Consider the following 27,821-nt stretch of genomic DNA (forward strand, 5'->3'; position numbering starts at 1 on the left):
TGTTTTCAGAAACCCTTCTGGAGGGAGGGTTACCTCTTTACTGATGCGGAGGGGGATGTTCAGTTGTCGGGCATCATAGCGAGGCGGGGGGCCTTCGGTGTGGCCAGGTAGGGGGAGAGGGCAGAGCTGGCGTAATTCAGGCTGTTGGGGCCAGCGGGGGGTGTGTTAACAGGGCTGGCAGCAGAGGGTGGGGAGAGGGTGGTTAGCGCCACACCACCCTCATCCAGGGAGCGCTTGTAAGGGACTGGAGGGTCGTTCCGGAGGTCCTGGAGGGCCAGGTAGGCCTGGAATGCCTGTGGGCAGAGAAGGGCACACCGGAGGCTGGCTCGGGTCGGGCAGGGAAGCGGGGGGACCGGGGCCGGGGACTGGCCTCGGGAGGGAGACACGGGGCACGGCTGCGCCCACCGCTCACGTGGACAAGGGCACCCAGCGCGACGCCCGACGCCGGGCTGCACCCGCTCGGGGTGGGGGGCGCCTTCTTTCCAGTTTTCCCAGTCACAGAAGGGGCTAGCAGAGGCCCTGGGAGGCGCCCTGCGCCACTCCCAGGGGAGCTGAGGTGGGGGGGGTGTTCCAGCCCCCCGGCCCCGCCCTGAGGAGGGCCCCCCCCAACTCACCCAGACGAGGACGGAGAAGAAAGTGAAGGTGATGGCGGCCTTGGCGCTGCTGCTTCCCAGGAGGAGCCCTTCGGGGGGTGAGTGCTGCCACTGGTTGGCCAGGAAGCAGAAACCCACGAACCAGATGCCTGTCCACAGGACTGGGGGGGCCGCAAGAGAGAAGAGGGGTGGAGGGCCGGGGGGGTTGGCCCAGGAAGGGCGGCCGGGTGCGGGAAGCGTGGGGCGCCGCCGGGCAGTCCTCTCCGGGAGCCACCGCGGGCCACACATGGCAGGTTGCGTGTCAATCACTTAAAACAGGATTTAAACATGCCGCCCCTCTGTTGCACCGGCCACACCTCGAGTGCTCAGTGGCCGCGTGTGGCCGGTGACTCCCGTAGCCGGGAATGCAGGTGTGAACATTCCCAGCCTCACAGAAAGTTCTCTCGGATGGCCCTGGACTCAGTGACCTTTGGGGGTCCTCCCAGCCCTGAGATGCTGGAACCCAGCCGGTGCGGAGGAGGAGGAGGAGGAGGAGGAGGAGGAGGAGGAGGAGGAGGAAGGGAGGAGGGAGAGGGAGGGGAAAGGAGGGGGAAGGAGACAGTTGAGATCAGACTGGGGGTGGAAAGCCCAGGGCCTGAGGTAAAGGAACTCATTATTTAGCGCCTACTGTGTGCCAGTCTCTATCTAGAGCACTCGGCCAGTGGTTAGGATGTGAGACTTCGCTCCGAAGCCTGGAATTGCCACTTAGCAGCCGTGTGCCCAATTACATAATCTCCTCGAGCCTCAGTTTCCTCCTCCGCCCAATGGGGACATGACTTCCCACCTCAGGTGATTCTGAGGGACAAATGAGACGAGGCACGTGGAGCCCTTGGCTCTGTGCCTGACACGTGGGAAGTGCCCAGAAAAGGTCAACGTTACTAGAGGCCTCCTTCCTCTCCTGCAGCCTCAGAAAAGCTCTGCCTTGTGGGGGTTTTCATCCCAGCTTCTGCTGAAGCCCGGAGAGGGGAAGAGAGCCGCTCGAGCCCACGGGGCGACGAGGCGCCCGAGTGGAGATTTCAGACTCCAGTTTGCCTGGCTCCGGGCTGGAACCCCACCTCCCGCCACCGGGTGGCTTTTCAAGAAATGTTCTGTGAAGAGGGGAGGTGAATGCGAGGAAAAAGCAGGGCAGAAGGGAGGCTGCTAGAATTAGCCTGGGGGTCAGAAGAGGTGACCCTCACGCCGAGTCTAAAGGATGAGTAATAATTCCCTGGAGGGGGGAACCAGCGGGCGCAGAAGAGCTTCTGGAAGGGAGGGGCGAGGCTTCAGGTCACGTGTGGGGGACGGTGGCGAAGGGAGGCGTCCTGGGGGGCCGAGGGGGCGGCTCTGGGCGGGCCGGCGCAGGGGCTCACCAGCCAGGATGAAGTCCAGGAGCTGGAAGGCCGTCTTGAAGCGGCTGCTGCCGATGCGGCTCTCCTGGGTGTCCAGGGCGAGGAAGGCCAGGCAGGTGAGGAAGGCCAGGAGGCCGGCCCCCACGGCGAAGCCGCAGGCCGTGCTGTTGCTGTTCAGGATGCAGTGGAGCCTCGAAGACTCCGTGTTGTTCTGGTGGCCGTCGGTCAGCAGGGAGGAGAAGACGACGAGGGAGAACACCTATGGGGACGGGGTGGGGGTGGGTTCCCAGCCGCCTGAGCGGAGCTCAGAGTCCACCCGATCTGCGTCTCCGCCCAGGTCCCCGTCCGGACCCTGGGCCCCGCTCCTTCTCCCCCTGTCACGTCCGCGGGCCCCCCCCCCCCCCGAGCCTGTCCCTCCTGCTGCTCGTCTTGTCTACCCTGGCGTGGGCGTCGTCCTCTCCCCCTGGGCCCTCCCGCGCGGCCTCCTCCTTGGCCTCCCTGCCTCCAGTCTCGGCCCCCGAGCCCACCCTCCACCCCAAGGCCCCAGAGAGGTCCTTCCATGCCCTCCTGCGTGGTCTGTATCGTCCTCGCTCTTCCGGTCTCACCTCTCCCCACTCGGCCCTGCCTTGCCCACGCTCCCCTCCCGCCATCCCAGACAGGTCCCTGTTACCAGACCCAGGTGCCGGTACAAAATGCCCAGTGTGGTGCCGGGGACACCACGTGAGGAACTCCGTCAGCATTTGCCATCACGATCGTTCTCTCTGCCTCCACCCCTCCCCTCTGCCTGCTCTTCCCCTTCCCTCCCCGCTCGCTTAGTTCCTGTTAATTTTTTTAAATTAAAAAAGTTTTTTTTAATGTTTATTTATTTTTGACAGAGAGAGCATGAGTGGGGGAGGGAGGGGCAGAGAGAGAGGGAGACACAGAATCCCAAGCAGGCTCCAGGCTCCGAGCTGTCAGCGCAGAGCCCGATGCGGGGCTCGAACTCCCGAACTGCGAGATCGTGACCTGAGCGGAAGCCAGTCGCTCAACCGACTGAGCCACCCAGGCTCCCCATGAAGTCAGATGTTTAACCGACTGAGCCACCCAGGCACTCCTCCTATTAAATTTTTAAAAATAAATTTGTGAAATAGTCCAAACACACAAAAAAGTACAGAGCAAAACGTGACAAACCTTCAGTACCTGACAAACATTACCATTTTTCTCCTACCCACCCCCCCCCCGCCCCCGCCCCCCGCCACACCGTTTTTTTATTTGCTTCAGGAGTTTCTTAAAAGGAAAACAGAACCTCACAGATACAGCAGCCCCCTGCCTGTGCGTGCTGCGGACAGCAGGCTGTACATAGTACGACAGTGTTTATTTATTAAATGCCACTGAAGTTCCCCACCAGCGAGCCAGTGAGCGAGCGAGCGTGGGAGCCAGAGTCAGCCTTACAGCCACGCTAGCATGTGGGTACCACCAACACCCCCATTGCTTTCGATCATGGAACCCGGGCCCAGAGAGGCTGAGGAGTTGCCCAAAGCCAATCAGCTGGTAAGTGGCAGTGGCCATGGACGTTGCCTGGCTCCTGAACCTGCTTTAAGGCCCTGCTATACCGCCTCACGCTGAACCAGACGCCTCTGGGGCAAGGTTCCCATCAGTACAGCTGGGTGGAAATTTGCCCGATGGCGATTGGCCCCAGACAGATATGGAAGGAATGGGTGTGTGTATGGGGCAGGGGGGAGTTGTTCCGGGGAGGCTTTCTGGATGACGTGGCAGGTCTGCGGAGTGTTGCGGGGTGAGGAAGGCTGAGGAATGAGGACGTTGTCTGGAGGGCAATAGGGAGCCACAGCAGAGCTGCGAGCAGGGGAGGATAGGGACAGATCTGGGGCCTGTGTGCAGACAGACTGGGGAGGGTGAGACTGGAGGTCGGGAGGCTAGAGAGGAGGCTGCGGCCTGGGGTCTGGGAGAGAGTCAAGGTTTGAGCACCTATGTCGTGGGGTTGGATTTAGGAAGAAATAAAGGCAGGTGTGGATTGCGTGTTAAAGAATGAGGAGTTTTTCAGGCAGACGGGGGAAGAAGGGCATTCCAGGGGGGCAGGCTGTGTGTGCAAAAGCCAGATGCTGCAGAATAGGGCTCTTTCAGGGGCTGGAGAGAAACCTCATCGGAGGGATCCAGTATGAGAGGAGCCTGGAAAAGTGGGCAGGAGCCAGACCCTCAGAGGCTTTGAACACCACAGAGGGGCCTGTACTTGGGAGCCATGGAGAGTGAAATTTCTTACTTGGATTTAACTTCATGCAGGGAAGTGTTCTGAGCAGAGGGTGGCCAGGGTTAGACGTGGCCCTGGAGTCTGAGAAAATCTCCAGGGTCACGATGGATTGGAGGGGGTGAGACCGAGCGGCCGAAAGACCAGAGAAGAGATTGGTGGGAAGAGGCCTGGGCAGAAATGCTGGGGCCTGAGCTGAGGTCAGAGCTCTGGGGAACCCAGTGACAGTCAGGATGTAAATTTGGACTTGGTGACTGACTGGACGTGGTGATGTTGGGGACGGAGCAGGGGTGGGGGGAGGAGGCGAGGGGAAGGAATTCTTTAGAATTTGGACTCCTCCCGGATAGAAGGGTGTGAGAGCCTTCTCTCTATGCCCAGCGCCAGCTTGGACCTCAGCCAATGCGTGCTGGAAGTCACTTTGGACACTTCTTTTCTCCTCCATTGGAGTCTCTATCCTCGGTCGAGCGTCCGACTTTGTCTCAGGTCATCATCTCACGGTTCGTGAGTTTGAGTCCCGCGTCGGGCTCTGTGCTGTCGGTGTGGAACCCGCTGTGGACCCTCTGTCCCCCCTTCTCTCTGCACCTCCCCCCGTGCTCTCCCTCTCTCTCTCTCTCAAAAATAAATAAGCATTAAAAAATATCACGATCACAATCACAGCCAGTGCTGCTTTCGCTCGGCCCTATAGCATCACCCAAGGCTGTCCACATCTGTTCTCTGTTTCGGGGCCAGGAGTCCACAGAAGGGGGGCATCTCGCCCTGCCGCTTGGGGACAGAGCCAGGTCCAGGACTGGAAGGACCATCGATCACTTGAGCCTGTGTCCATTTTACCTGCGCTCCCTCCCTCGCGCCAGCCCCACGTGGTAGACGTTACTGATTCATTTCTGTTTCACAGGTGATAAATCGAAGCCATTACGGTGCGGTGGAAAGAGCCAGACGCGTCTGACTTTGCCAGCTGTGTGGCCTTGGGCAAATCACGCACCCCTTGGAGCCTCAGTTTCCCAGTCTGTCTCAGTGCTGTGAAGAGGGGGTGGGGGCCTAGGCCTGATGGTAGTTCTCATGACCGGAGAGGCGAAGTGTCCTCTCAAGGTCAGTCAGCGAAGGAGGGGGGACTGGAATCCAACCCTCCTGACTTCCGGGCCCGTGGGCTGTCGGCCCAGTGACCCTGGAAACCTTGGGCTGTGGCGCACGCCCAGGGCACTGGAGACTCAGGGAGGGGGGCCCAGCTGGGCAGAAGGGACCCCGGCCCCCTGAAGCCAGAGTCCAACCTCCTTCCACACCCTCCTTGGCCCGTCCCCAGGGAAGGAGCAAAGATTCATCAGTTAAGGCACCAGCTGGCAGGCGGCAGTGAGGACAAGGGCACCAGCTGCCCAGAGACTCCCTACTGGGGAGCCAGGCCAGGGGGGAAGGAGGAGAGGGCGGGCGGGAGGGAGGCGGCGGGCAAAGTCCGTGACCAAAACGTCTGGCGCGGTTGGCGGCCCTTCCCTCCCCTTTCCCCGCACCAGTCTGCGCCAGCTGGGCCTCCTTCTCCCTTGCCACCCACTTTTCCTTCCGGAGCTGTGGAGGCGCGAGAATCCTTTTGACTCGCCCGCCAGCTGGGTGACATCCTTGGGCAACCCCCCCCCCCCCACCGTGAGCCTCAGTTTTCCCTTGGGTCAAACAAGGGTAGTAACACCAGTGTCCCAGTAGTAACTCCTCGTGGTGACAAGAGCTCACGCCAGTGAGGGACTCGGACGGGGAATTCGTAATTCCCCTGGGGAAGAATGGCAATGTCCACAAGTCCCTGTCGATCACCTCCTCGGGCCTCAGTTTCCAGCTCCGTCAAAGGACAGCAGAGGAGGCCCAGAGAGGCCCAGTGATTGGCTCAAGGTCACACAGCCAAGTCTGGGCTGAATGAAGATTTGAGTGCAGGTGCCTTGACTCTGGGAACGTGGTAAGGATCAAACAAACGCCTGTAAAGCCCTTGCTTGGTACACAGCCTGGCACACAGTGACCACCCCAATGCCTGTCACAGACCCCCACTTTGAATCCCGGCCCTGCCTCTCACTGTGTGCCCTTGGCCAACACTGTCCAATGGAACTTTCCGCCATGACGGAAAGGCTCTAAGATCTGCATCATCCACTCCGAGAGCCACGTGTGGCTGGTGGCCATCTGAAAAGTGGCCGCTGTGACTGAGGAACGGAATCTTTTCTTCTAATGAGTTTAAATTGCGAGAGCCACACGTGGCTTGTGGCTACGCCATTGGACAGTGCAGCCTTGGAACCGTGACTTAACTTCCTCTGATGCTGTTTTCTTGCTCACCCATGGGGCTCATAGCACGACTTGGACTTGGACGAGTTGTTTCCTCCTGTGAGAGTTAGTAAGTGGTCCCAGTAGCACAGGGGCTATAGCTAGGTGCTCAGTAAAAGGTGACTTCGGTTATTAGCTGCCTTTTGCCTTGTTGTCCCCATCTGACCGCTTCCGTCCCCCCACCCTTTCCACCCTGTGTCTGCGGGGCGAGAACTATTTCCTGTCGCCCGTGGGGCAGTCGGGCCACAGGAGGGCCTCACCCCTGCAAAGATCCGGGTGATCGTCTTTGGCCTCTTCAGAAACTGCACGGCTTCACTGTCAGCCAGGTCCTGGAGGCTTTCAGGGATGTGCATGGCGGGTGCTCTGCTCCTGGGGCCCCGGGAGGCGGGAGCAGGGATGCTGGGTGCTGCTTGCTGGGCACCGCCGTCCAGAGGCTCCAGGCCCGCCCTGGGCTCGGCTCCTGCAAGATGAGACGGATGGTGGGAGGTTAGGGGTGCAGGCGTGGGGTGAAGGAGCTGCCAGGAGTCCCAGGAATAGGGGCACGGGGTAAAGGGTGCTGGGGTGGGGGTGGGTCCCAAGACTGGGGTCATGTGGGGTGATGGGTCTACCAGGGTTCTGAGGATTGGGGGCATGGGGCGAAGGGGCTGGTAGGGGTCCCAGAAGTTAGGGGTGCAGGGTGAGAGGGTGGCTGAGGGGCCCGTGAATTGGGTGCAGGGTAGGGGAGCTCCTGAGAAATCCGGAGATGGGGGTACAGTGTGAAGGGGTTGCTGGGGGTCCCAGGGGTCAGGAATGCAATCCTAGGAGGCTGTAGGGTGAGGGGGGCTGCCTGGGCCCCCGAGGTGGAGGTGCAGGGCGAGGGGATCCCAGCGCAGGGAGGAGGCGTGGGGAGAGGGCTGGGATACCCGGGTCACCTCCCTGACCCAGAAGCCAAAGGGCTCATTCTAAGGACTGTGTTCTCTAAGGAGACGCGAGTAGGACTTTCCAGGGACCAGGGGGTGCCAGACTGTAGATCGGCGTCCCCTGGGGGAGGTCTGAACCACAGGAATCCCTGCCACGTTTTGGGGTGACAGCACCCATAATGGAGGACCCAGGCATCTCAGGGTGGATTTCAGGCTGTCCTCGTGGCTTGGGGTTATTTTCGTAGGACGAGGGCCTCCCCTCCGAATTCAACTCCATTTTCCCGAAAGTGCTTTTGCCTCAAGCTGGGGGGGGGGGGTGTCTGGACCTCACAGGTCTGGGGAACATGGGCTCCGAACTGAGCTGTCCCGTCAGAATTGGAGGCCACGCCCCAGGCACCAGGCTACCTTTTTAGAACTGGAGTCTTCCCTTTAAGGACCTGGAATGGGGGTGGTGGGGCTTGGGGGTGATGCTGCCTGAGAAAGGGCCACCCCTACTCCGGAGGCCCGGTCTGCGTCACCTGGAGGCGGGCGCTTCCTTCGCCCACCCTTCGCTCCCGGTGTCCGGCGCCACCTCCGCCTTCTTTTGGTTCCGCTTTTTCCCGCCTTTTCGCTCCTCCACAGCTGATTGGCTGCGGCCAAGTCCCGCCCCCCGCCCTTTCCCCGCCTACTCGGGAGCGGACACGAGCGGGGGCGTGGCCTCGGCGGACGTTGGGCCGCCCGCCGTTAGCTGGCGGCGCGCGGAAGCCCTGCCCCGACCCAGTCCTCCTTGGGAGTCTCGCGCCCGCTCCGCCCCCTTCTCTTTGAAGCGCGCGGACACGGAGAGACTTCCGCAGCGCGTGCGCCGCGCTCAAACAAGGCGAGAGAAGAAAGGCGGGCAGATGGCGCACGCGCGGTTGAGACAGGGCCTCGGAGGGAAGATGGACAGCGCGCCGTGACCCAGGCTTTGCGCATGCGTCTTACTGCAGGCTGAAGCCGAACCTTGGGGACCCAGGACACCTTCGTACGCATGCGCAGGAGGTTCAATGACAGTCGAACGTTGGCTAAGGTGAGGGAGACGGCGGACTGCATGGCCGGGGGAGGGCCGCCCTGCATCCCCTATGTAGCCTTTCCGAGCCTCTCCTATGCTCCTAAGATCCACCTGTTGCTTAGACCCCGCAGAAACCCGTTATACAACTAAAGGGCCTCTGGGCCCGAAAAACGCCCAGGACTCAAAATCTCCCGACTCCTGCCTGGGGCGCAGACCAAATGAGCAGTGTGGGAGGGCACAGGCAAGACGGGCCACAAGACTGGCAGATGGGCTCTGTGCCCTGCCTGGGGTATGGACGGTCCCTGGAGGTGGAGAGGGCGCTTTTCCTGTAGATGACCTTTGACCCCTGCCCATTTCCCTTGTTTAGGCTCCAGGGAAAGGGTCTGGCTATGCTGCTGGTGACCCGGGGGGTCTGGGGATCCAGGGTCCGAGTATGGTCCCTGTTGCCCACGCTTCTCGGGCCCCCCCGGGCCCTGTCGTCGCTAGCGGCCAAGATGGGGGAGTACCGCAAGATGTGGAACCCCACGGAGCCCCGCGACTGGGCCCAGCAGTACCGCGAGCGGTTCATCCCGTTCTCCAAGGAGCAACTGCTCCGCCTCCTGATACAGGTACCGCCCGTCCCGGGTCCAAGAGCCCGGGGACTATGACTCCCGGCAGGCATCGCGGCGGCACAGCCCTACGTGCCGCAGAGGGCTCTCCTGGCGCCTCCTGGGAGTTGTAGTTCCCGTTCCCTTTGCGCTGCCCAGGTGGGCGTGGCGTTGGAATGCGGCGGGGGTGGGGGGGCTCTGTGAGCCGCGGATGTAGTTGAGATTCCGGACTCCAGCTTGTTCTGGGGTCTTGCTTGAACAAGCCTTCTCTGGGGCATGGTTTTTACCTCTGCAAAATGGGTATGATAATCATCCTCACCAGTACTCTTACTGCTACCTAATAATAATCACCATACTTATGAAGCTTTAATCATAATTATTATCACACTGAGCTCTTACTGTTTGGCACTGTGCTAAGCATTTTCCATGCATTGTTGGATCATCAGAACAACCCAGTAAGAGAGACACTTCCATCATCCCCATTGTACAAATGAGCTAACTGAAGCAGGGGAAGGAAAGTAACCGACTCAAGGCTGTGTCGTTGTGGCCCAGGTTTGCACCGAAGTGGCCTGACCAGAGCAGGGCAGGGACTGTGGTCTATGGTGAGGCATTAGGCACCTACTCCACTGAGAGTCCTGGTCCGGCTCCAGAGCTAAGCTCCTGCCCCACTGTCATCATCCTACTTGTCATGATTGAGGGTTATCATTCATTCATTTTAAAATTATTGATTGAACACCTGTCTGTACTAAGGCCTGTGCCAGACTCGACCCACAAGCACACACGTAAATCAGACATACGTAGACACACACGCATGTATATGGACACACAATGGCATTAGATTGTCACCATCGATCTCCGACAAAGTGGGTGTGATCCTCAGTTGCTGATAAGGGAACAGGCCTAGAAAGGTAAAGGCGTTCACCTAGGTCACGGAGGTAGGAAGCACAAAGAAGGAGTTAAATATGTGTGTTCTGGAGTCAGACAGGCCTGGCTCGGAGTCTTGGCTTCTTTTTTTTTTTTTTAACGTTTTATTTATTTTTGAGACAGGGAGAGACAGAGCATGAACGGGGGAGGGTCAGAGAGAGGGAGACACAGAATCCGAAACAGGCTCCAGGCTCCGAGCTGTCAGCACAGAGCCCGACGTGGGGCTCGAACCCACGAACCGGGAGATCAGGACCTGAACCAGGAGATCAGGACCTGAGCCAAAGTCTGACGCTTGAGCCACTGAGCCACCTAGGCGCCCCCAAAACAAAATTTTAGAAAGCCCAGAGCTGCCAGAGAAAGAAATCCTCCCCGTGAGGAAGGGGAAGGAGGCCTACAGAGGAGTTTTGTTTCCTGGGGTTACAGGAATTCCACTCCAGCCCCGCGGACAAGGCAGCCTTGGAGTTGTTTGCCGCGCACGTGGACTTCTGCACCTTGTTCCACTACCACCACATCCTGGCCCGGCTGCAGGTGAGGACGTGGCCCCGCCCACCTTGGCCTTGGGGTGCCTGTGCCCTAACCCATTCATCCGGTACACAACCTGGCTATGCTCTGAGCAGTGATGGTTGAGTGAAGACCCGCGTGAAGACAGGGAGAGAGCCTGATGGGTGTCTGGTGGCCCGGGCGGGGGTGGGGGTGGGGGTGGGCACATTCCAAGCGGGGGGGAGGGGGGGGAAGCAAGTGCAAAGGCCCTGGGGTGCGGGTGTTGGAAGAACCCAAGGGGGCTACTGTGCCGTAGATGAAGGCAGAGAGGCATCGGGGGCAAACTGTGCCTGGCCTTGTGGGTAGTGGGGGGGACTTCGCCTTGACTTCTAAGTTAGCTGGGAGGGCTACTGAGCAGAGGAGGGACATGTGCTGATTTAGGTGTTAGCGGGCGCCTTCTGGAACAGCCTGTCAGACGCAGGGAGATCTATTCAGAGTCTATTATGTTTGTCCAGCTGAGGGATAATGGCCACCCCAGCAAGAGTAATAGCGGTGGACGCGGGGAAAAGTGGTCTGGGCTGTGCGGGCGGGCGATGGGGGTGGGGGAAGGAGAAAGTCAGGGGGTGCCTCCAATTCCTCTGAAAGAACGGAGCTGCCATTTACCGAGCCGCGGAAGACGGGGCGGGGGCGGGAGGCAGGTCTGTGGGGAAGACGAGGGCTCGGTCTTAGAAATCTTAGATGCTTCCAAGCCAGCCTGGTAGAGCGATGGACCCGGATGTGGGCTCTGGGGGTCGGGGGAGGGGGCTGGGCCGGGAAGCATCCCTGGGAGCACTTAGATGGTACTAGACAAGACCACCAAGGGGGTTCGCTTAGCCTGGGATCCGCCCAGCCTTGAGATCAGAATGGGGAACGAGACCCCGGGAGGGGGGCGGCCAAAGAGCCAGCCGGAGAGAGAAGCGCAACCCCTGGAGGGAGGGATGTCAGGAAGCCACATGCTCCGGTCCCCTTCCTTCCCCGTCCCGGGATGCCGGCCGCGTGGGGGGTCCTGGAGACAGTGATCAGCTTCGGGGATCTTCTGTGAGGGACTCCCAGAGCTCAGAAAAGCCCTTGTGCTCACAGTCGTGGTTTATTGCAACGAAAGGAGGGCGAACAAAACAAAACGAGCGAAAGGGAAAAGGCGATGGGGCCGGGGTGGGGGGTGGGGGCAGTGGAGGGGCAGCCAGAGAGAGAGAGAGAGAGAGAGAGAGAGAGAGAGAATCCCAAGCTTCGCAGAGATTCGGGGCTCGATCTCACAACCATGAGATCATGACCTGAGCTGAAATCAAGGGTCGGAGGTTTGACTGGGCCACCCAGGCGTCCCCGAAAGATCTCATTTTCGAGGAATCTCTACCCCTAACGGGAGGCTCCAACTCACAAGCCGGAGATCAAGGGTCACACGCCCCGCCCACTGAGGCAGCCAGGTGCCCCAACTGGTGTCCAGGATTTTACGGGGCAGGGGGTGGGGGGAGGGGGTCTGTCAGCGCCTGCGTAGCTGACCTGAGCTACTCAGTCACCAGCCCCTCCAGAGGTCGAACTGCTACTTCATGGCCCGAGGCCCCGCCATAAACCACATTGTTAGCATAGACTAGCTACGGGGGCAGGGAAAGGGGAAGAGAAAGAATCCTAAGCAGGGCCCGGGCTTTCAGCGCAGAGTTCCACGTGAGGCTCGATCTCACGCACCCCGAGATCATGAGCCAAAATCGAGAGTCCGACGAGTACCCGACTGAGCCACCCGTTCGAGTGCGTCCGAGCAAGACCCTCCGATCGGGCAGAACATTTCCAAGGGCCTGGAAGTTATCCCAAGAGCCCAGTCGACGGCCGGTCCTTTGGAAGGTGCGGGGTTTGGACACCCCAGGCCTGCTCAGCCAGCCCCTCACTGCTCCCTGCCGCTGCCCTCGGGCACGGCCCCTCTCTGCTTTGAGTAGCAGTGACATCGGCCCCTTATTGCTGAGCTCACTCTGGGTCGCGCTCGTCGGCTCCTCCCTGTGGAATCGAGGGGGAGCCGCCCGGAGCCCCATTTGCAGAGGCGGAAACCGAGGCACGGAGAGGGCCTGGCTGAGCTATGATTTGCCCCCATGTCCAGCTGCTTCTGAGCCCTAGCCCGGGGACCCCAGGAGGCAGGGTTTTTCAAAAACGTTGCTGAAAAAGATCATTTTCTTTCTTCATTCATTCATTCATTCATTCATTTTATGATTTAAAAAAATGTTTTTTATTTATTTTTTGAGAGAGTGCAAGCAGGGGAGGGGCAGAGAGAGAGGGGGACAGAGGATCCGAAGCGGGCTCTGCGCTGACAGCAGAGAGCCCGATGTGGGGCTTGAACTCACGAACTGTGAGATCATGCCCTGAGCCCAAGTCGGGCACTCACCGACTGAGCCACCCAGGTGCCCCCAAAAGCATTTTATTATGTGAACATTTAAATATACAGGAACACATGGGGCGATGGGCGGCTCAGTCAGCTAAGCGTCCGGCTTTTGATCTCCGCTCGGGTCATGATCTCACAGTCTGTGGGTTCAAGCCCCTCATTGGGCTCCGTGCTGACAGGGTGGGGCGTGCTTGGGAGTCTCTCTCTCTCCCTTTCTCTCTCTCCCATCCCCGTTCATGCTTGTGCTCTTTCTGTCTCTCTCTCTCTCTCTCTGTGTCTCTCAAAAATAAATAAATAAACTTAAACATTTTTAAGAATTTAAAAAACATATGGAAACATAGAAAACGTATACAGCAGAGATGCATATTTCCACTGAGGTAGGAGATTCTAAGCTGAGATGCTAGGAGGAGAAGGGAAGAGCTATAGAGACAGGTGGGACACATGAGTGACCCTTTGCTGGTGACCTGAGTCCCTCGAGGAAGCGGCCTGGGGCAGGAAAAGAACAGCTAGCTTCATTGTTCACTACCTGTGTGGGTGACCTTGGCAGGTGACCTCCGTCTGTTCCTCCTTTCCCTCATTCATTCATCCGTGAGTGCACCGCAGATATTTCTTGAGCACCTACTGCGTCCTCCAGATGGTTCCAGGCCCCAGGACGTAGTGGTGAGCCTGACCGATGGGCGTCTCTGCCTCACAAGATCATGTTCTAGGGAAGGACCCAGATCTTCAAGACCGCGAAGACGCAGGGGCGCCTGGCTGGCCGGGTCGGTAGAGCATATTCGACTCTTGATCTTGGGGGCGTGAGTTCGAGCCCCATGTCGGGGTAGAGTTCACTTAAAAGAGTTAAAAAAAAAAAAAAAAAAAAAGACGGTAAGGAAGCGAAATGTGTGACGAGGCGCCAAGTACTGAGGAGGAAGTTGCCAGATCAAGCAGAGGGCACCCAGTTTATTTGTTTCCAGCTGCTGCCATCACAAATCACCGTAAAGCGGGTGGCTGAGAACCACAGAAATTTGTTCTCTCGGGAGTTCGGGAGGCCAGAAGTCCAAAATCAAAGTGTGGGCGGGGTGGGTTTCTCCCGGAGGCTCTGAGCAGGGAACCACCCCGTGCGTGGTCCTGGAGGACAGTGACTGCCATTGTCAGCCTTCCTTGGCTCGTAGCCACGACCGTCCAATCTCTGTCTCCGTCTTCACATCACCTTCTTCTCTGTGGCCCTGCGTGCCCTTCTCTGTCTCCTATAAAGGCCACCGCCACTGGATACAGGGCCCACCCGAATCCCAGGGTGAGACCATCCTGGGATGGTCTCACCCTGGGATTCGTACTCCTTAGACCTGCAAAGACCCTATTTCCAAACGAAGTCAGATCCTGAGGTTCTGAGGGGACACCATTCAACCCTCTCCACCTCGTTAAATTTGAATTTCAGATAAGCTGGGAATAATTTTTTTTTTTTTAGTATAATCATGTCCTATGTAACGCAGTCCTCAAATATTGCACGGGACATACTGAGGCCGAATACTTATTAGTTGTTGATCTGGAAATCAAATCTCACCTGGTATACTGTATTGAATTTTTTTTTGGCTAAATCTGGTAACCCTAATTAAGAAGAAATTAGACAACAGGAATGTTTTGCAATTTTAGGGAGATAGTCAGGGGAGGCCTCACTGAGGCGGCGACATTTGAGCAGAGACCAGAAGGAGGCAAGAGGGAGAGCCATGAGGAGATCTGTGGGAACAGTAAGTGCAAAGGCCCTGAGGCAGGGCTGTGCATGGTGTATAGGAGGGATAGCAAGGAGGCTGGTGGGGCTAGAGCTGAGTGAGCACAGGGGAGAGGGCTGGAGATGAGGGCCCAGAGCCTTGTGGGACACAGTGAGGACTTTGCTTGGACTCTAAGTGATGTGGAAGCCACCAGAGGGCTCTAAGCAGCGGGATGTGAGCTGCCTTCTATTACGACGGGCGCCCTCCGGCAGCTTCCCGGGGAACAGACTGGGTTGGGGCTGGAGGATGGGAGCAGGGCAAGTGCAAGGGGGGGCTCAGACTTGCGCGTGGAGGAGGAGGGGTGGTGGGAAGAAGTGGTTGGATTCCGGATCCGTTTTGAATGGGGGTCCATCAGGGATTTGCCGATGGGTTCAGGGTGGGCACCTGGGAGGATGGGCTTGGACGCTTCTAAGCTGGGTAATGTGGCGGGAGGAACAGGTCTGGGGAGGGGTCTCAGGACCCCAGTTTGGGACGTAGTGCCTTTGAGAGGATGCCCGTCGGATGCCCGCGTGGAGGTGTCGAGACGCCCGTCTGTGGCCACGCGTCGAGTAGGCTCTTGGCATGTAAGTCTGGCGCTCAGGACCCACCTGAGCAGCAGACTCGGGCCCGTACCCTGCCCTCAGAGAGCTGAACTTGGGTGGCAGGGACAGTTGTGAGTCAGACACCCTCCCCTGACGAACAGATACAGCCACACAGTGAACTCCCAGGGTGCAGTTCGTGTCAGCGCGTAAGGAAGCTTGACCTTGGTTTCTGAACCAGAGTCTGTGTGCGTATCAGAAAACGCACCCCTTTCCGTCGCCTGGTGCTGTGCACGCGACATTGGCAGCTGCTAGCCCCATGTGGCTGTTTAAATGTGAGGGTGCTGGAATGAAATAAAATTTAGAAATTCCGTCCGAAATTTCAGTTGTGTTCGCCATGTTTCAAGTGTTCCGGAGCCACCGGTGACCAGTGGTGAGGTATTGGATGGTGCAGATCTAGGTGTTTCTATCCTTGGAGGCAGTTCTTTTGGAATGTGCTGCTCTAGACCCTTTATTTCCATCTGAAAGGGCGACTGTTCCGATAAATGTATGGGTCGACAGCATCTACAACGGTGCTTATGTTAGACTGGCACATTTGTGCAGTGTACAATCTGCCCAACCACGCAAGGCGGCTCTGCTCAGCCTAAGGAATGGAGGGGGGCTTTTTGAGGGCGAGAAGGGAGCTGGAATACCATAGAAGAGTGGGACTTCAGTCGCGGAAAGGCAAGGAGGAGGGGAGTGGGGGGCAGGGAGAGTCTCTTAACAGCATGTGCAACATCCCTGTGCCTGGAGGAACTAAAACCATTGTGAGCCACCAAGGGGGACCGTGGTGTCAGGTCTTGGGAGGCCTTGCGGGAAGGACACGGTCCAGAGCACGGTCCTACTTCCTGAGGGCAGTGGGAGCCTCGGAATGAGTTTTGCAGGAGACTGACATGGTTACATGTGCAATTCCTGATATGCCACTTCCTGGCTGTGTGACCTCAGGCAGTTCCTTAACCTCTCTGTGCCTCATTTCCCACATCTCTAAACGAGGATAACCACAGGGGCCATCATCACCTTATGTGCATAACGCGTGCACAACCTGCTTCAAACGGTGCCCGACACACGGCAAACGCTATATAACCGCGCGTTATCATTTATTACTGTTGTTCTCGTGGTTCGATGGAATCTTGGCTGCCGTGTAGACAGGACAGGTGGTTGAGGGTGGGGCGAGGGGCTTTGGGGAGGCCACCGAGAAGGCCGCTGGACTCATCCAGGTAGGAAGAGGAGTTGGTGGTGTGGACGGGGTGGGGCCGGTGGGCAAAGGGGGCCTGTTTCGGAGGGAGAATCAGCAGGGTTCAACGTGTGGGGGAGGGGAGGAGCCGGGGGGGTCACCTGCGGCCTCCAGGTTTCTGGCCGGAAGCCCTGCGTGGATGTCAAGTGCCCAGCGGAGAATCTAGCGCGGCGGATGCTTGCCGAATACCGATTTCTCTCTCTCTCCTCCAGCTCTGAGCTTCCCTCCCTGTCAAACCCCAGCTCTATCCCGGAAGTGAAATTTCTCAAGGTCACTCTCTGAGTCTGAGAACAGGAGGGACTTCCGGCACAGAGGGGGGTGCTTTGGGCTGCAGTCCCGCCCCCCTGGAGGCCCGCCCCGGCCCTGGGAGTTCGTTCCAAAGGGGGTTTGCTAGGCTCGGCTGCCAGGTTGTTTCCTGCTCCGTCGCCTCCAAGGTCGTGGGCCTTCCCACCTCCGGACCTCTGCCCAGGCCGTTCCTGCCGCTGGTAGACCCTCTTCCCTTCCACTCATTCAACCCTGCACTTGGCCCGGACAAGTGGTTCCTTAAGGCTACCTCTCCTGGGAGACACGGAGAGTTGGGCTCGATTTATGGACCAGTTGAGTCCCCTGTGCCGCATAGTCTGGCGTGAGTCACGTGTCTTCCTGAAACCGGCAAATAGGCTAGGCACCCAGCAGTTCGCTCACTCACTCATTCATTTGTTCATCCATCCATCCGTCCATCCATTCAGTCCACAAGTTTTTGCAAGGTGGGTAGGGAGGGATGGGTACATAAGATGAGGTGGGCAGGGTGGAGGCCAGTTTGCGAGGGGCCTTGGAGGCGGTGGAACGATTCTGGTATTTATTCCAAGGGCAGGGGAGAAGCCACCGCGGGGAGAGGGTGTGGGATCCGTTTATAGTCTAAATAATAAATAAGCTCTTGGTGCGACAGTTTCATGGAGCACGGGGTAGGAGAGGCGAGAGAAGGGGCGCCTGGGTGGCTCTGTCGGTTGAGCATCTGACTTCGGCTCAGGTCATGGTCTCAGGGTTTGTGGGTTCGAGCCCCGCGTCGGGCTCTGTGCTGACGGCTCAGAGCCTGGAGCCACTGCTTCAGCTCCCGTGTCTCCCTCTCTCTCTGTTCCTCCCCCCCCCCCCCTGTCTCTCAAAATAAATAAAAACGTTAAAAAATTTAAAAGAGTGGCGAGAGAAGAAGCCCAATGCAGTTGTTTGGGAGAGAGGACAGGTAGCCGGGACGAGAAGGGGTACTGGAGATGGGGGGGGGGGGGGGGACGATGGATTCGAGGACGCCTCGGCGGTCTAGCCAGTGAACTTGCAAAAGGTCTGGACAAGGGGGCGACCACAAGAAAGGAATGAAGGATGCCTCCGAGGTGTCTGATCAGAGCATCCGAATGAATCAGGCAGTGCCCTTTCCTGAAGGGAGAAGGCTGGGGGGAGGGAGAGGAAGGAACGAAGCATTCTCCTTGGGCCGTGTTAGATGCAAGGTGGCGTTTCCAACGGGAGAGGTCAGAGATCTTTGAATATGAGAGTCTGACGCTCAGGGTAGAGGCCAAGGCTGACTGGAGGTGGGGGTGAGTAGGTTTGGGAGAGGAAACCGGGAAACGTATTCTCTCTGTGCATCCCTGCGTCCACCTTCCCGTCTGTTACTGGGGGAGGAGGGACAGGACAGACGCTCAGGCCCCGGAACTGGATATTAGGTCCAGAACCTGGAGGACGGGTCCGGGCTGGAGATGCGAGTCGCGCACAGATACATAGAGACGCCCAGAGTGGTGTTTAAAGGCACGGGAATAACGAGGCTATTTAGGGTGCGCTCAGAGAGAGAAAAGGGAAGAGGGCCCGGCACAAGCCCTGGGGTCCCCCGTCATCTGAGGGATGGGGCCGGGAGCAATCCCTCATGGCGCGCCCTAGCCCATCTCTCTTCTCTCTGACTCTCTCCTCAGGCCTTGTATGACCCCATCAACCCCGACAGGGAGACCCTCGACCAGCCTTCGCTTACGGACCCACAGCGTCTGTCCAACGAACAGGAGGTGCTCCAGGCTCTGGAGCCCCTGCTGGCCCAGGCCAATTTCTCCCCGCTGTCTGAGGACGCTCTGGCCTACGCTCTGGTGGTCCACCACCCTCAGGATGAGGTCCAGGTGCCTGTCTTCCAGAGGAGGACCAAAACACCGGAAGACCTGGGGGCAGGGATGAGCCTTTGGGAGGCAGAGGCTGCTGGGAGTTGTCCTGAACGCAGGGCGTGAGCCCATGCAGCGTTCTCGGTGAATTAGACTAGGGCACCTCTTTCCCAGTCGGTCCACTGCCATCTGTTGGAAAAAGGAAACGTAAGAAACGGACCTTCTTAGGACTGGAGGCTTTCCGCCACCTGCCAGAAAACTGTGGCAATAAGTAATACGAAATGCTCATCCTTAAAGTAAAAAAAAAAAAAAAAAAAAAAAGATAATAAAAGTACTGTCATCTTCCAAACTCCCCCATTTTAACAATGTTAAGACATACTTTTTACTGAAGTCACATTCTATTGTCCCTGAAATTGGAATATAACTTCTAAGTGGTGGTGTGGCCTAGTGTTAATGGGCGATATATTTTCTCTTTCAATTGCTTCATAAGGTAATCGAGGATCCAATATATTACAATAGAGAAAGGCATCAAAGTAAAATGTACCTTAAGCTTACACAATGTCACATGTGTAACAAGTGTCGTGTACCTTAAGCTTACACAATGTCACATGTCGTATCTTACAATCAGTGGCATCTTAGAGTCTCAGAAACATGGCAGTAAAAATGACTGTGAGGTAAATGGTGCCACCTGAGAGAGTATGCCCTTGCGCAGTATACAACACGAGCAACCGTACAGGGCCACCCTGCCTAAACGCCGGGTGATGATGAGCCTGGGAGGAGGGTGGACATCACTGGGAGAAGGGGCATCTAATTCCAGTAACCTGTGCTCTCACCGCAGACCACGCTCATCCGCCTCTGCTTCCTTTGTCCCCCTTGTCAGGTGACAGTAAATTTGGATCAGTATATCTACATGCAGTTCTGGGCGCTGGGCCAGCGAGTCGGGCAGATCCCCCGTAAGTCCAGCGTGGGCTCCAAACGTGGCTTCATCAGGTCGCCCCCCGCAGAGAGGTGAGGCGGCCCTTGTTCCCCAGCTGCAGCGAGAGGGAGCAAGGTTAGAGTCGAGAGGGGACTGCAGGTCAGTGTCTGCATTTGGGTGTCTGGGCCCTGGGTGGGAAGTCGAGAAAGGGGGCGGGGAGATCATCCAAATGCCGCCTTTCCTTCCCAGGGGGAAAATAAGAAACTAGCATTCCCCAGGGAAGAGAAAGGGGAGCGACACTTGTCCCCATTTTCCAAATGAGGAAAGCGGAGCCTCAAGCAAAGGAAGGCCACGTTCTGAAAAAATGGCGCCACCAGGACTCCGATGAGCCTCCTATTTTGAACGGAGGCCCTTCACATACAGAGTAGGGTCAGGAGAGCCAGATCTTCTCTTGGGCCTATAAATTACCCGATCTTTCTGGAAATCAGTTTATCAGATATGGTCACGAATCCAAAAAAGCAAAGCGAAACAAAACAAAACAAAACAAAACAAAAAAAAAAAAAACACCGCCAAAGACAAAAAGCCCTCACGCCCCTAAAGCGGCAATTCCGTTTCCAGGAATCTATTCCAAGGAGATATTTATACTTCGCAGGCTGTGTGTTTAATTGTCTGTCTCTCGCGCTGGATTATAAGCTCCAGCAAGGCGGCGATTGTCTCTCCAGAGCTTCGTAGCACTCCCTGGCACCTAGCGGGCACTCTAAGTTACAAGTAGCATTTGAATTTGAAAAAATTAAATAAATAAATAAATAAATAAATAAATAAATAAATAAATAAAACACACAAACAAAAAACCCAGAACTAAAGAAAAGACAGTCTATTCGGCTCTCATTCGGTAAATGAGAAGGGAGCCCCGGGAACCGGAAGCCACGGTTGTGTCCAACAACCGGGGATTGCATTGTTCGGCTGACGCCCCGTGGTTGGACCCTTGGCGCAGTTCTGACCCCCCTCCCACCACCTTGGGGTAGCAGCCTTGGAAAATGCCCGCGCTACTGCCGAGCTAGAGAGGGCGCCCCCGAGGGGCTGGAGGGGGGCTCCCCGGGGCGGTCCTGACCACCTCGCCCCTTCTGTGTTGGTCCGTCAGGAGGTACTTCAAGCGGGTGGTGCTAGCGGCCCGAACGAAGCGGGGGCACCTGGTGCTGAAGAGCTTCAAGGACACGCCGCTGGAGGGTCTGGAGCAGCTGCTGCCCGAGCTGAAGGTGCGCACGCCCACCCTGCAGCGTGCGCTGCTCAACGTCACGCTCTTCGTCTCGGGCGTGGTGTTCTTTGTCAACGTGGGCATGGTGGTGCTCTCGGACCTCAAGATGGCCACCTCCCTGCTGCTGTTGCTCTTTGCCGCCTTCATGGGCCTGCGGGCCTCCAAGGTAAGGGGACTGCCCGCCACGCTTCTTGGACCCCTGCCTCTGCGCGTTCGTTGGGCCCCAAGGTCAGGCCACCCTCTATTTTGGTTTATTTCCGGCGTTAATCTGCTTCATGCCTTCCCTCCTTCCCTCAGTCATTCTTCCTTTCCCTCCCGCCTCCTTTCTTTCTTTCCTTCCTTCCTTCCTTCCTTCCTTCCTTCCTTCCTTCCTTCCTCATCCTGGCCGGGGCGTCGTTATCACCAGGCGAGCATGTTTTATCGGGGCAGCCTCCCTGAGCTCCAGCCCGAACGGACTCAACGGGAAACTGGGCCTGGGGCCCGGGAAACTATATTTTTAACACACTCCCTTCCTGATTCTGCTACATGTGAATGCAGGGCCGCCTGATACAGTTGCACAGGTTGTTCACCATCCAAGGATTCAGAGCTGAGGGCCTGGCGGCGGGGGGTGGGGTGGGGCTGAAACCTAACTTGTGCCCTGTGTGCTGTCTTGAGGCTGAGCCGGCGGGGGGAGAGGGGCTGCCTTTTACCAATTCTCCCCAGGGTTGGCACCGGCCCCAGGAGTGTGGACTGATGTGTGGAGTGCATTGTGCTTGATCATTCACTCGCTGGTTCATTGGTTTTCAAGCTGTTTACAGCCATCCCAGCAGGCTCTTAGGACAATGATAATAAATCCCGCAGATAATACCCAGGCTGTGCTGGCTGAGAGGGTGAAGGGCTGGGGGTGGGGGTAGCTGCTGAGGACCAGGGGTCAGGCAGGATCTAAAGGAAGCTTTTTTTTTTTTTTTTTTTAATGTTTATTTATTTTTGAGAGAGAGAGAGAGTGTGTGTGCAGGGCAGAGAGAGAGAGGGACAGAGGATCCAAAGCGGGCTCCTCGCTGACAGCAGTGAGCGCAGGGTGGGGCTCGAACTCACGAAGCATGAGATCATGACCTGGGCTGACGTCAGTCAGCCTCCCGTTTGAAAGGGGAGGAGTGAACCCGGTGGAGAAAGGGGCTGGGCAGGCACAGCCTTGGGGGGGGGATCTTGCAGGGCTGGAGTCTGGGGGCCAGGGTGGAGAAGTGAGGCCCTAGAGAGTGGCAAGGGCCTTGAATGCCAGAATAGGGACCCTGGGGTTTAGCCACTGGGCAGCAGCTGCTATGGAAGAATTGCAGGCCCCGAGGGAGCCTGCAGCCTCCGTGGAGGGGGTGGGGCTATGAGACCAAGAGCAGGGAGGCTGGGAAGGGCGTCAAGTGGTCTGGGGGGGCACCCAGAGTCCCAGCCCCAGGGGGACCATCCGTCCCGCCTCAGAGGCCCCTATTTATTTATTTTATTTTATTTGTTCAAGTTTATTTATCTATTTTGAGAGAGAGAGAGAGAGAGAACGAGCATAGCGGTGGGGGAGAGGGGGGACAGAGGAGAGACAGAATCCCAGGCAGGGATCTGAGCACAGAGCCTGACGCGGGGCTCGAACTCACGAAAACGTGAGCCGAAATCAAGAGTCAGACGCTTAACGGACTAAGCCCCCCTGGGCGCCCCTCTGACGGGCCCAGTTCCAAACCCGGTTCACTAGTTAATGTGACGCATCCGTTAAATGTTTTCCCACGCTCTGCGCGGAGCCTCCAACCCTTGACCGTGAGCCCTCCCAGCCTCCTTCCCGCCGCCCCTCCCCGTGCACACTTGTTCCCTGCTGTGTGTCGGTGGCTCCCAGATATCTGTCTCTGGTGCAGGCGTCTCTCCCAGTCTCCAGCCCCCCACCCCACCCGCCCCCTGGACACGCCCGAGCCCTTCCCACACGCCCCACATCCCACTGAGCTCAGGATCCTTCCTCCCCAACCCCCCTTCATCCCGAGCCCCTGTCTAAGGGGCCGGTCTCAGGTGATTTTGCCGCGATAGGCACGTCCCTCTTTCTTTCCCCCCTCAAAGAGCTCATCCACTTCTGGCGTTTCCGCCGACAGCTTTCTACCGTCTCCCGGATCGGATGCTCCGCGCCCAGCCTGGGGCCGCCAGCTCCGGGCCCCCTTTGCCCTCCCCTCCGGCGGCAGCTCCCCACACACCTGCTCCTCGTCCTGGTTCTCTGTCTGCAGAGGGCCCTGTGCCCCCTGTCGCCGCTAGACCCCTGAGGCTGCCCTCGCCCTACCCCCTAGTCTGTCCTTCCCGCCCCGATATCGTGCCCCGTCTCGTTCCCTCTGTCCTGGCCCCAGCCCAGGCCTTCCCAGCCTCCCCGTCGGTCCCCTCCAGCCCATCCCCGAGGTCCCCGGAGCTGGCCCTGGTTCAGCGTGGGCCCCCTCAGCCCAGCACAGAGCAGGCCCGGGCTTGTTGAGAAGCAAGCAGCCCAGAGATCTCTCCCTGGAGGGAGACACGTGGAGGTCGCAGTGGACACTGCAGGAGCCCGATGACACAGCTGCCCATCTGGGGGACGCGGCGTCCTTGAGGACTGAGCCTCGAGGATTGAGGCAGTGAGTGTTTTCTAAGAGCAGCCCAGGGGTGACTTGGCTTGTTCTGAGGCCCCAGAGGCCTGAGAGAGAGGGCAGCTCGGGATACTGTTCAGGGGTTAAATTGGCTCATCGGCACGGGCTGCCTTCAGAGAGGAGGAGCAGGAGGCCAGCGGGAGAAACCTTCAGGGGCCGGGCCACACAGGGCCTTGGCCAGGGAGCTCGGGCTCTCTGAGGGCGCTGGGGAGCCACGGCAGGGCTGTGAGCAAGGGGGGAGCGGGGTCCGTTCTGGGGCTGTGCAGAGACAGACCGGAAGGGGCAGAGGCCGGCGGGAGGAGGCCATGCACCAGGCGGCTGGGAGAGGAGGGGACAGCGCAGAGAGGGGGAACCGGCAGGCCAGGAGGTGGGCTGAGGGGAGGCGCCGGCAGCCGGCGTTTTGGTTGTTGAAGGGAACACCCAGGTGGCAGCCGGTGTGTCCTCAGCGAGAGGCCCGGCCTCATCTGCCTGCCACGGAATGTGGCGTGACCTGCTCACTTAACGTAAGAGACTTCAGCTCCATGAGCTTGGCCGAAGCAGACACAAAACCCAACGTGTATTTCATCCCAGACCGTCCCTAACACACGCCCTTCTTACACCTCGCCTTCAACCGAAGCGATGGCGATTCGTTCCAACGCAGGGACGCACCCCGTGCCGGGCTGGGCTCGTAAGAAGAGGGGGCACGGTCGCGCACAACCGTGTCATCGGTCCCTGGCAGTGATCTGAGTGATTTCCACGGCTAGGCTGCCTTCAGAGGCATTTCACCTTAGCTCTCCGCGCAAGATGGGCAGACAGCCCGTGCATTTAAAAGATGGAAGCCCGGGGCGCCTGGGTGGCTCCGTCAGTTAAACGTCCAACTTCAGCTTACGTCGTGATCTCATGGTTCGCGGGTTCGAGCCCCGCGTCGGGTTCTGTGCTGACGGCTCGGAGCCTGGAGCCTGCTTCAGATTCTGTGTCTCCCTCTCTCTCTACCCGTCCCCCGACTCACACTCTGTCTCTCTCAAAATAAATAAACATAATAATTTAAAATTTTCTTAAAATAAAAATATAAAAAAATAAAAGACAGCAGCCAGCCTGGAGCGTGGACGAATATTCCATAGTAGCTGATGTTGAAACGCCCTGGCCGTTGTGGGCCTGGCTTCGTGCCAAGAGCCTCTTAAACCTCTTGTTGACTCTCTGACCCTTTCCTGCCATCTAGCCGAGCTCACTGATAGTGTTCCCCAAGTATTTAGGTTTTGGCCAAGGGCTCACGGTTGGCCCCAGCCTGCCAGGCTATGAGACCCAGCAGTGTTGAACTCATTTTGTGGCTGAATGGAGGAATCTGAGTGGAGGATTCTAGCGTGAGCCCCAGAGGGCACTGGTGGGCTCTCATTTCCTTCCTTGGGGGACACCAAGCATGGGCATCAGGGTCCGGGAGAGGAGGGGGCAAAGTGTGGAGAAGGAGGCCCCAGACTTCTTTCCCTCAAGGAGGTTTGGAGTATTCGTTTTCTGTTAGCACTTCTCTTGACAATTTCGTATGTAAACGCTTCTTCTTACTATGGAAAAAGTTCAAACAACTGTGGGATTAAAAGCACTTGATGAGCTCCTGGGCATCCCCGAGTCTCTAATTATCAAACAGTCCATCCGGGTCCACCTACACGCCCCCTGCCCTCCCACCACTGGGTTATTCGGAAGCAAATCCTAGACATGCCCTCTGGAAATACTTTAGTGTGTGTCTAAAAAGATAAGGACTTAAAAAAAAAAAAAAAAAAAAATCACTGTAGCAGAAAGTTCCAAGGCTGCAGCTCAAATGGTCTGGAAACCCTTGAGCAAATCCATTACTATGTGGCTCAGCTAAGCAGACCAGTGAAGCGGTGGCTAAAAGCTGTCGGTGGCCTCGGGGTCAGTGGGGCGGGAGCGAGTGTGTGTGTGTGTGTGTGTGTGAAAAATACAAATACCCGGGCACCAGCCCCGGGGACCTGAACCCGAAGAGGTCCGGGGAGGGCCCGGGAGCCCGCGGAAAGGACCATGCCAGCGTTGAGTGGCTGGGGGTGGGGTGGGTGTCGGGGTGGGGGGGGCGTGGGGCCCCGGGCGGCCCTGCCCCCTCCCACCCCGTCGCGCCGCTGAGCCCGCGGGGCGCTGTCCCGCCCGCAGATGTTCGGACAGCGGCGCAGCGCGCAGGCGCTGGAGTTGGCGCACATGCTCTACTACCGCAGCACCTCGAACAACTCGGAGCTGCTCAGCGCCCTGGCCCTGCGCGCGCAGGAGGAGCACGCCAAGGAGGCCCTGCTGGCGCACAGCTTCCTGGCCCGGCTGCCCCGGACCGCCCGCGGCGCGCCGGAAGGTAGGACTTGGCCCCGGGGCCCCGCCCCCGCCCGCAGCCCATCGCCGCCCAGAACTGACGTGGCCCCACCTGAGACGAACACCATTCATACCCTAACAGGGTCAAGACTCCGCCCCCCCATTCCCAACTGGCCCCACCCCATTGAGGACACCAACCTCCCCCCCCCCCCCCTCACCGCGCAGGCCCAGTACTCCCGGTTCCTACGGGCGAGTCTGACCTATAACATCCCAGGTGACCTCGGCGCTCAGCATGCCGATGGGAACCCCTGAACCCAGCTTCCGATCTTGATGGATCTGGTCCCTCCCTGGGGTGACCGACTTCCCTATCCTGACCTCCTCCTGGATTAGGGTCTCGGGTCATCAGTCTCCTGTTGTGGCACGCCCTCCTTTGCTCCCACCTTGCCCAGCGCTCCTTCCAAAAGAGGCTCTTGCCCCCTCCTCCTGGGAGCCCCAGGTTGACAGGAACCTCCACCCTTCCCTGAACAAGAGGCCCTGACTTGTCCCTAGACGAGAGCCCCAGAGTCGGACCCTTCCTAGCCTCAAGCGGACCTCTAGGCTGCTCCCAAACCCGGACCCCTTGTATTCCTTGTCCTGCGCCCTCCCTGCTGTCCCTTCCGGGTCCTTCCAGGCCCCAGTCACCTCCTCACAACACCTGCTTCTCCCCCTGCAGAGACCTCCCTGTGGCTCCAGTCCGAGGTAGAGAACTGGCTTCTGGCCCAGTCGGGCTGTGACGTGGCCTTCAACGGAACTCGGGCCCTGGCCCACCTGCAAGCCCTGACCCCCAGCCTCGGGATGTACCCGCCCCCGGGTTTCCCCAAACTAGACGCGTTGCCTGCAGTCATTTCCGAGTCCCCCCGGTCCGCACCCAGTAGTGACAAGCCCTGAGCGAAACCACTGCCCAGCCTCGCCCAGCCACCTGGTTAGGAACTAAGCCCCGCCTCCTCCACGCTGAGCTGTCAATCACAGCCACTTGTGCTTTGCCCGTCCCCAACTTCCACTTACCCACAAGCAATCGCTTTCGTTACTCCGTATCCTCAAACAAAGCCGGCAATTGAGGCAGCCTAGGGTTGCTAGGCAAGCCCCCGCCCCAGCGCAGCCAATCTAAACTTTTTGGCTTCTGCGGCGGTTCCATCGCTTAGTCCCACCCCCGCCGTAAACATCCAAACGGGGTTCGGCCGAGGGGGAGTGTCAGCCAATCAGAGCTGCTCAGTGCTACAAACCACTGGGCACAGTTGTTAGACTGTATCTTCCCGAGGCCAGAGATCATTGTCTTTTCAGCCCGCTCCGGGCTAACTGCCCAACTTGCTCGCCGAGGCGGGGCCCCAGCCCGCAGCCAACGGGAGCCGCTCAGCCCTGCTCTTCTGGCAAACTGCCAACGACAGCTGCCGGGCACCAGCAACCCTGGGCTGCCAGTTGGCGCTGCGTAGAAGAAACCAGGCAACATTTCTAAAAGGAAACCTGATCTTTCCATGAATTGACGCTGCTGATAAAGGCAGGCTATCTGGTCAGCTGCTGATCAGCTTGTCCAGGCTGAAGGGGTTGCGAGCCTTGTGTCAGGCAGAAAACCGCGGGTCAGGAGGAAGCAGCGACTACCCTCCCTCCAAGACGCATTTCCAACTCAGGCCCCAACAACCTCAGGTGCCTTTCCTGCCCGGGCCCCTCACCCTTTCTGCAGAAACTACCTCGGTCTGGATCTTTCTTCCACCAGTGGCCTGTGCAATATTTATTGGTCTATCAATTTCGCCCTCGTCCTCTCTCCCAAAGGAATAAATCGTGTGCAATGAATCTGGATGAGTGGGGGTAGCTGCAGGGGTTGGAGAGAAGGAAAGCATCAGAATCCTTGAAGGAAGAGACTGGGTCTTGGGGAAAACTGCATTTGGGTGGGTCCTAGGCAGAAAAAGCTGTCACCCTAGGGAGAGACTGGGTTCGCAGTTGGTGAAGGAGACTGCCTGTGGTAACGGAAGAGGATCTGAGAGAAAACCTGGCTCCCGGAAAGACTGGGTCTTATGAGCAAGGGAGATAGGACAGCCATGTGCCGTTGTGCAAGTTGTTCACTGCAAAAGGCACACAAGCCAGGGCACCGGTGGAGGTAAAATCCAGCCATCCCTCCACCCCCCCACATGCCTCCTAATGGGCTGAGTAAGCCTGGAGAAGGTTGGGGGGGGGGTGGCAGCTCATTTTTACTAAGGTGTCATATGGGTCAGAGGCAGAATTGGATGTGGGAGGGGAAAGAAGAGGGGTTGTCCTAATGAGAGAAGGAGACTGA

General features: G+C 58.2%; 2 protein-coding genes across 7 annotated transcripts; one reads left to right on the top strand and one right to left on the bottom strand.

Annotated features, from left to right (window-relative positions):
• Window positions 1–9,037, bottom strand: SYNGR4 (synaptogyrin 4). 5 transcript variants are annotated; one of them, XM_042919429.1, is made up of 5 exons: window positions 8,969–9,037; window positions 6,749–6,948; window positions 1,982–2,219; window positions 615–763; window positions 1–293 (listed from the first exon to the last, which is right to left on the bottom strand). In XM_042919429.1, the coding sequence occupies exons 2-5, from the start codon at window positions 6,839–6,841 to the stop codon at window positions 60–62; spliced, it is 714 nt and encodes a 237-aa protein (XP_042775363.1). In that variant the 5' UTR covers window positions 6,842–6,948; window positions 8,969–9,037; the 3' UTR covers window positions 1–59. The 5 variants fall into 5 exon arrangements, with proteins under 5 accessions (XP_042775363.1, XP_042775364.1, XP_042775361.1 ...); XM_042919430.1 differs by lacking the exon at window positions 8,969–9,037 and adding an exon at window positions 7,906–7,995 and having other exon boundaries at window positions 615–754; XM_042919427.1 differs by lacking the exon at window positions 8,969–9,037 and adding an exon at window positions 7,906–7,995.
• Window positions 8,095–27,643, top strand: TMEM143 (transmembrane protein 143). 2 transcript variants are annotated; one of them, XM_042919426.1, is made up of 8 exons: window positions 8,095–8,432; window positions 8,782–9,022; window positions 10,349–10,453; window positions 18,280–18,474; window positions 19,334–19,461; window positions 20,511–20,790; window positions 25,367–25,556; window positions 26,226–27,643. In XM_042919426.1, the coding sequence occupies exons 1-8, from the start codon at window positions 8,410–8,412 to the stop codon at window positions 26,438–26,440; spliced, it is 1,377 nt and encodes a 458-aa protein (XP_042775360.1). In that variant the 5' UTR covers window positions 8,095–8,409; the 3' UTR covers window positions 26,441–27,643. The 2 variants fall into 2 exon arrangements, with proteins under 2 accessions (XP_042775360.1, XP_042775359.1); XM_042919425.1 differs by having other exon boundaries at window positions 8,095–9,022.
• The last annotated feature ends 178 nt before the right edge of the window (window positions 27,644–27,821 follow it).

Source organism: Panthera leo, chromosome E2 (genome assembly GCF_018350215.1).
Source record: "Panthera leo isolate Ple1 chromosome E2, P.leo_Ple1_pat1.1, whole genome shotgun sequence".
NCBI classification, from domain to species: Eukaryota; Metazoa; Chordata; class Mammalia; order Carnivora; family Felidae; genus Panthera; species Panthera leo.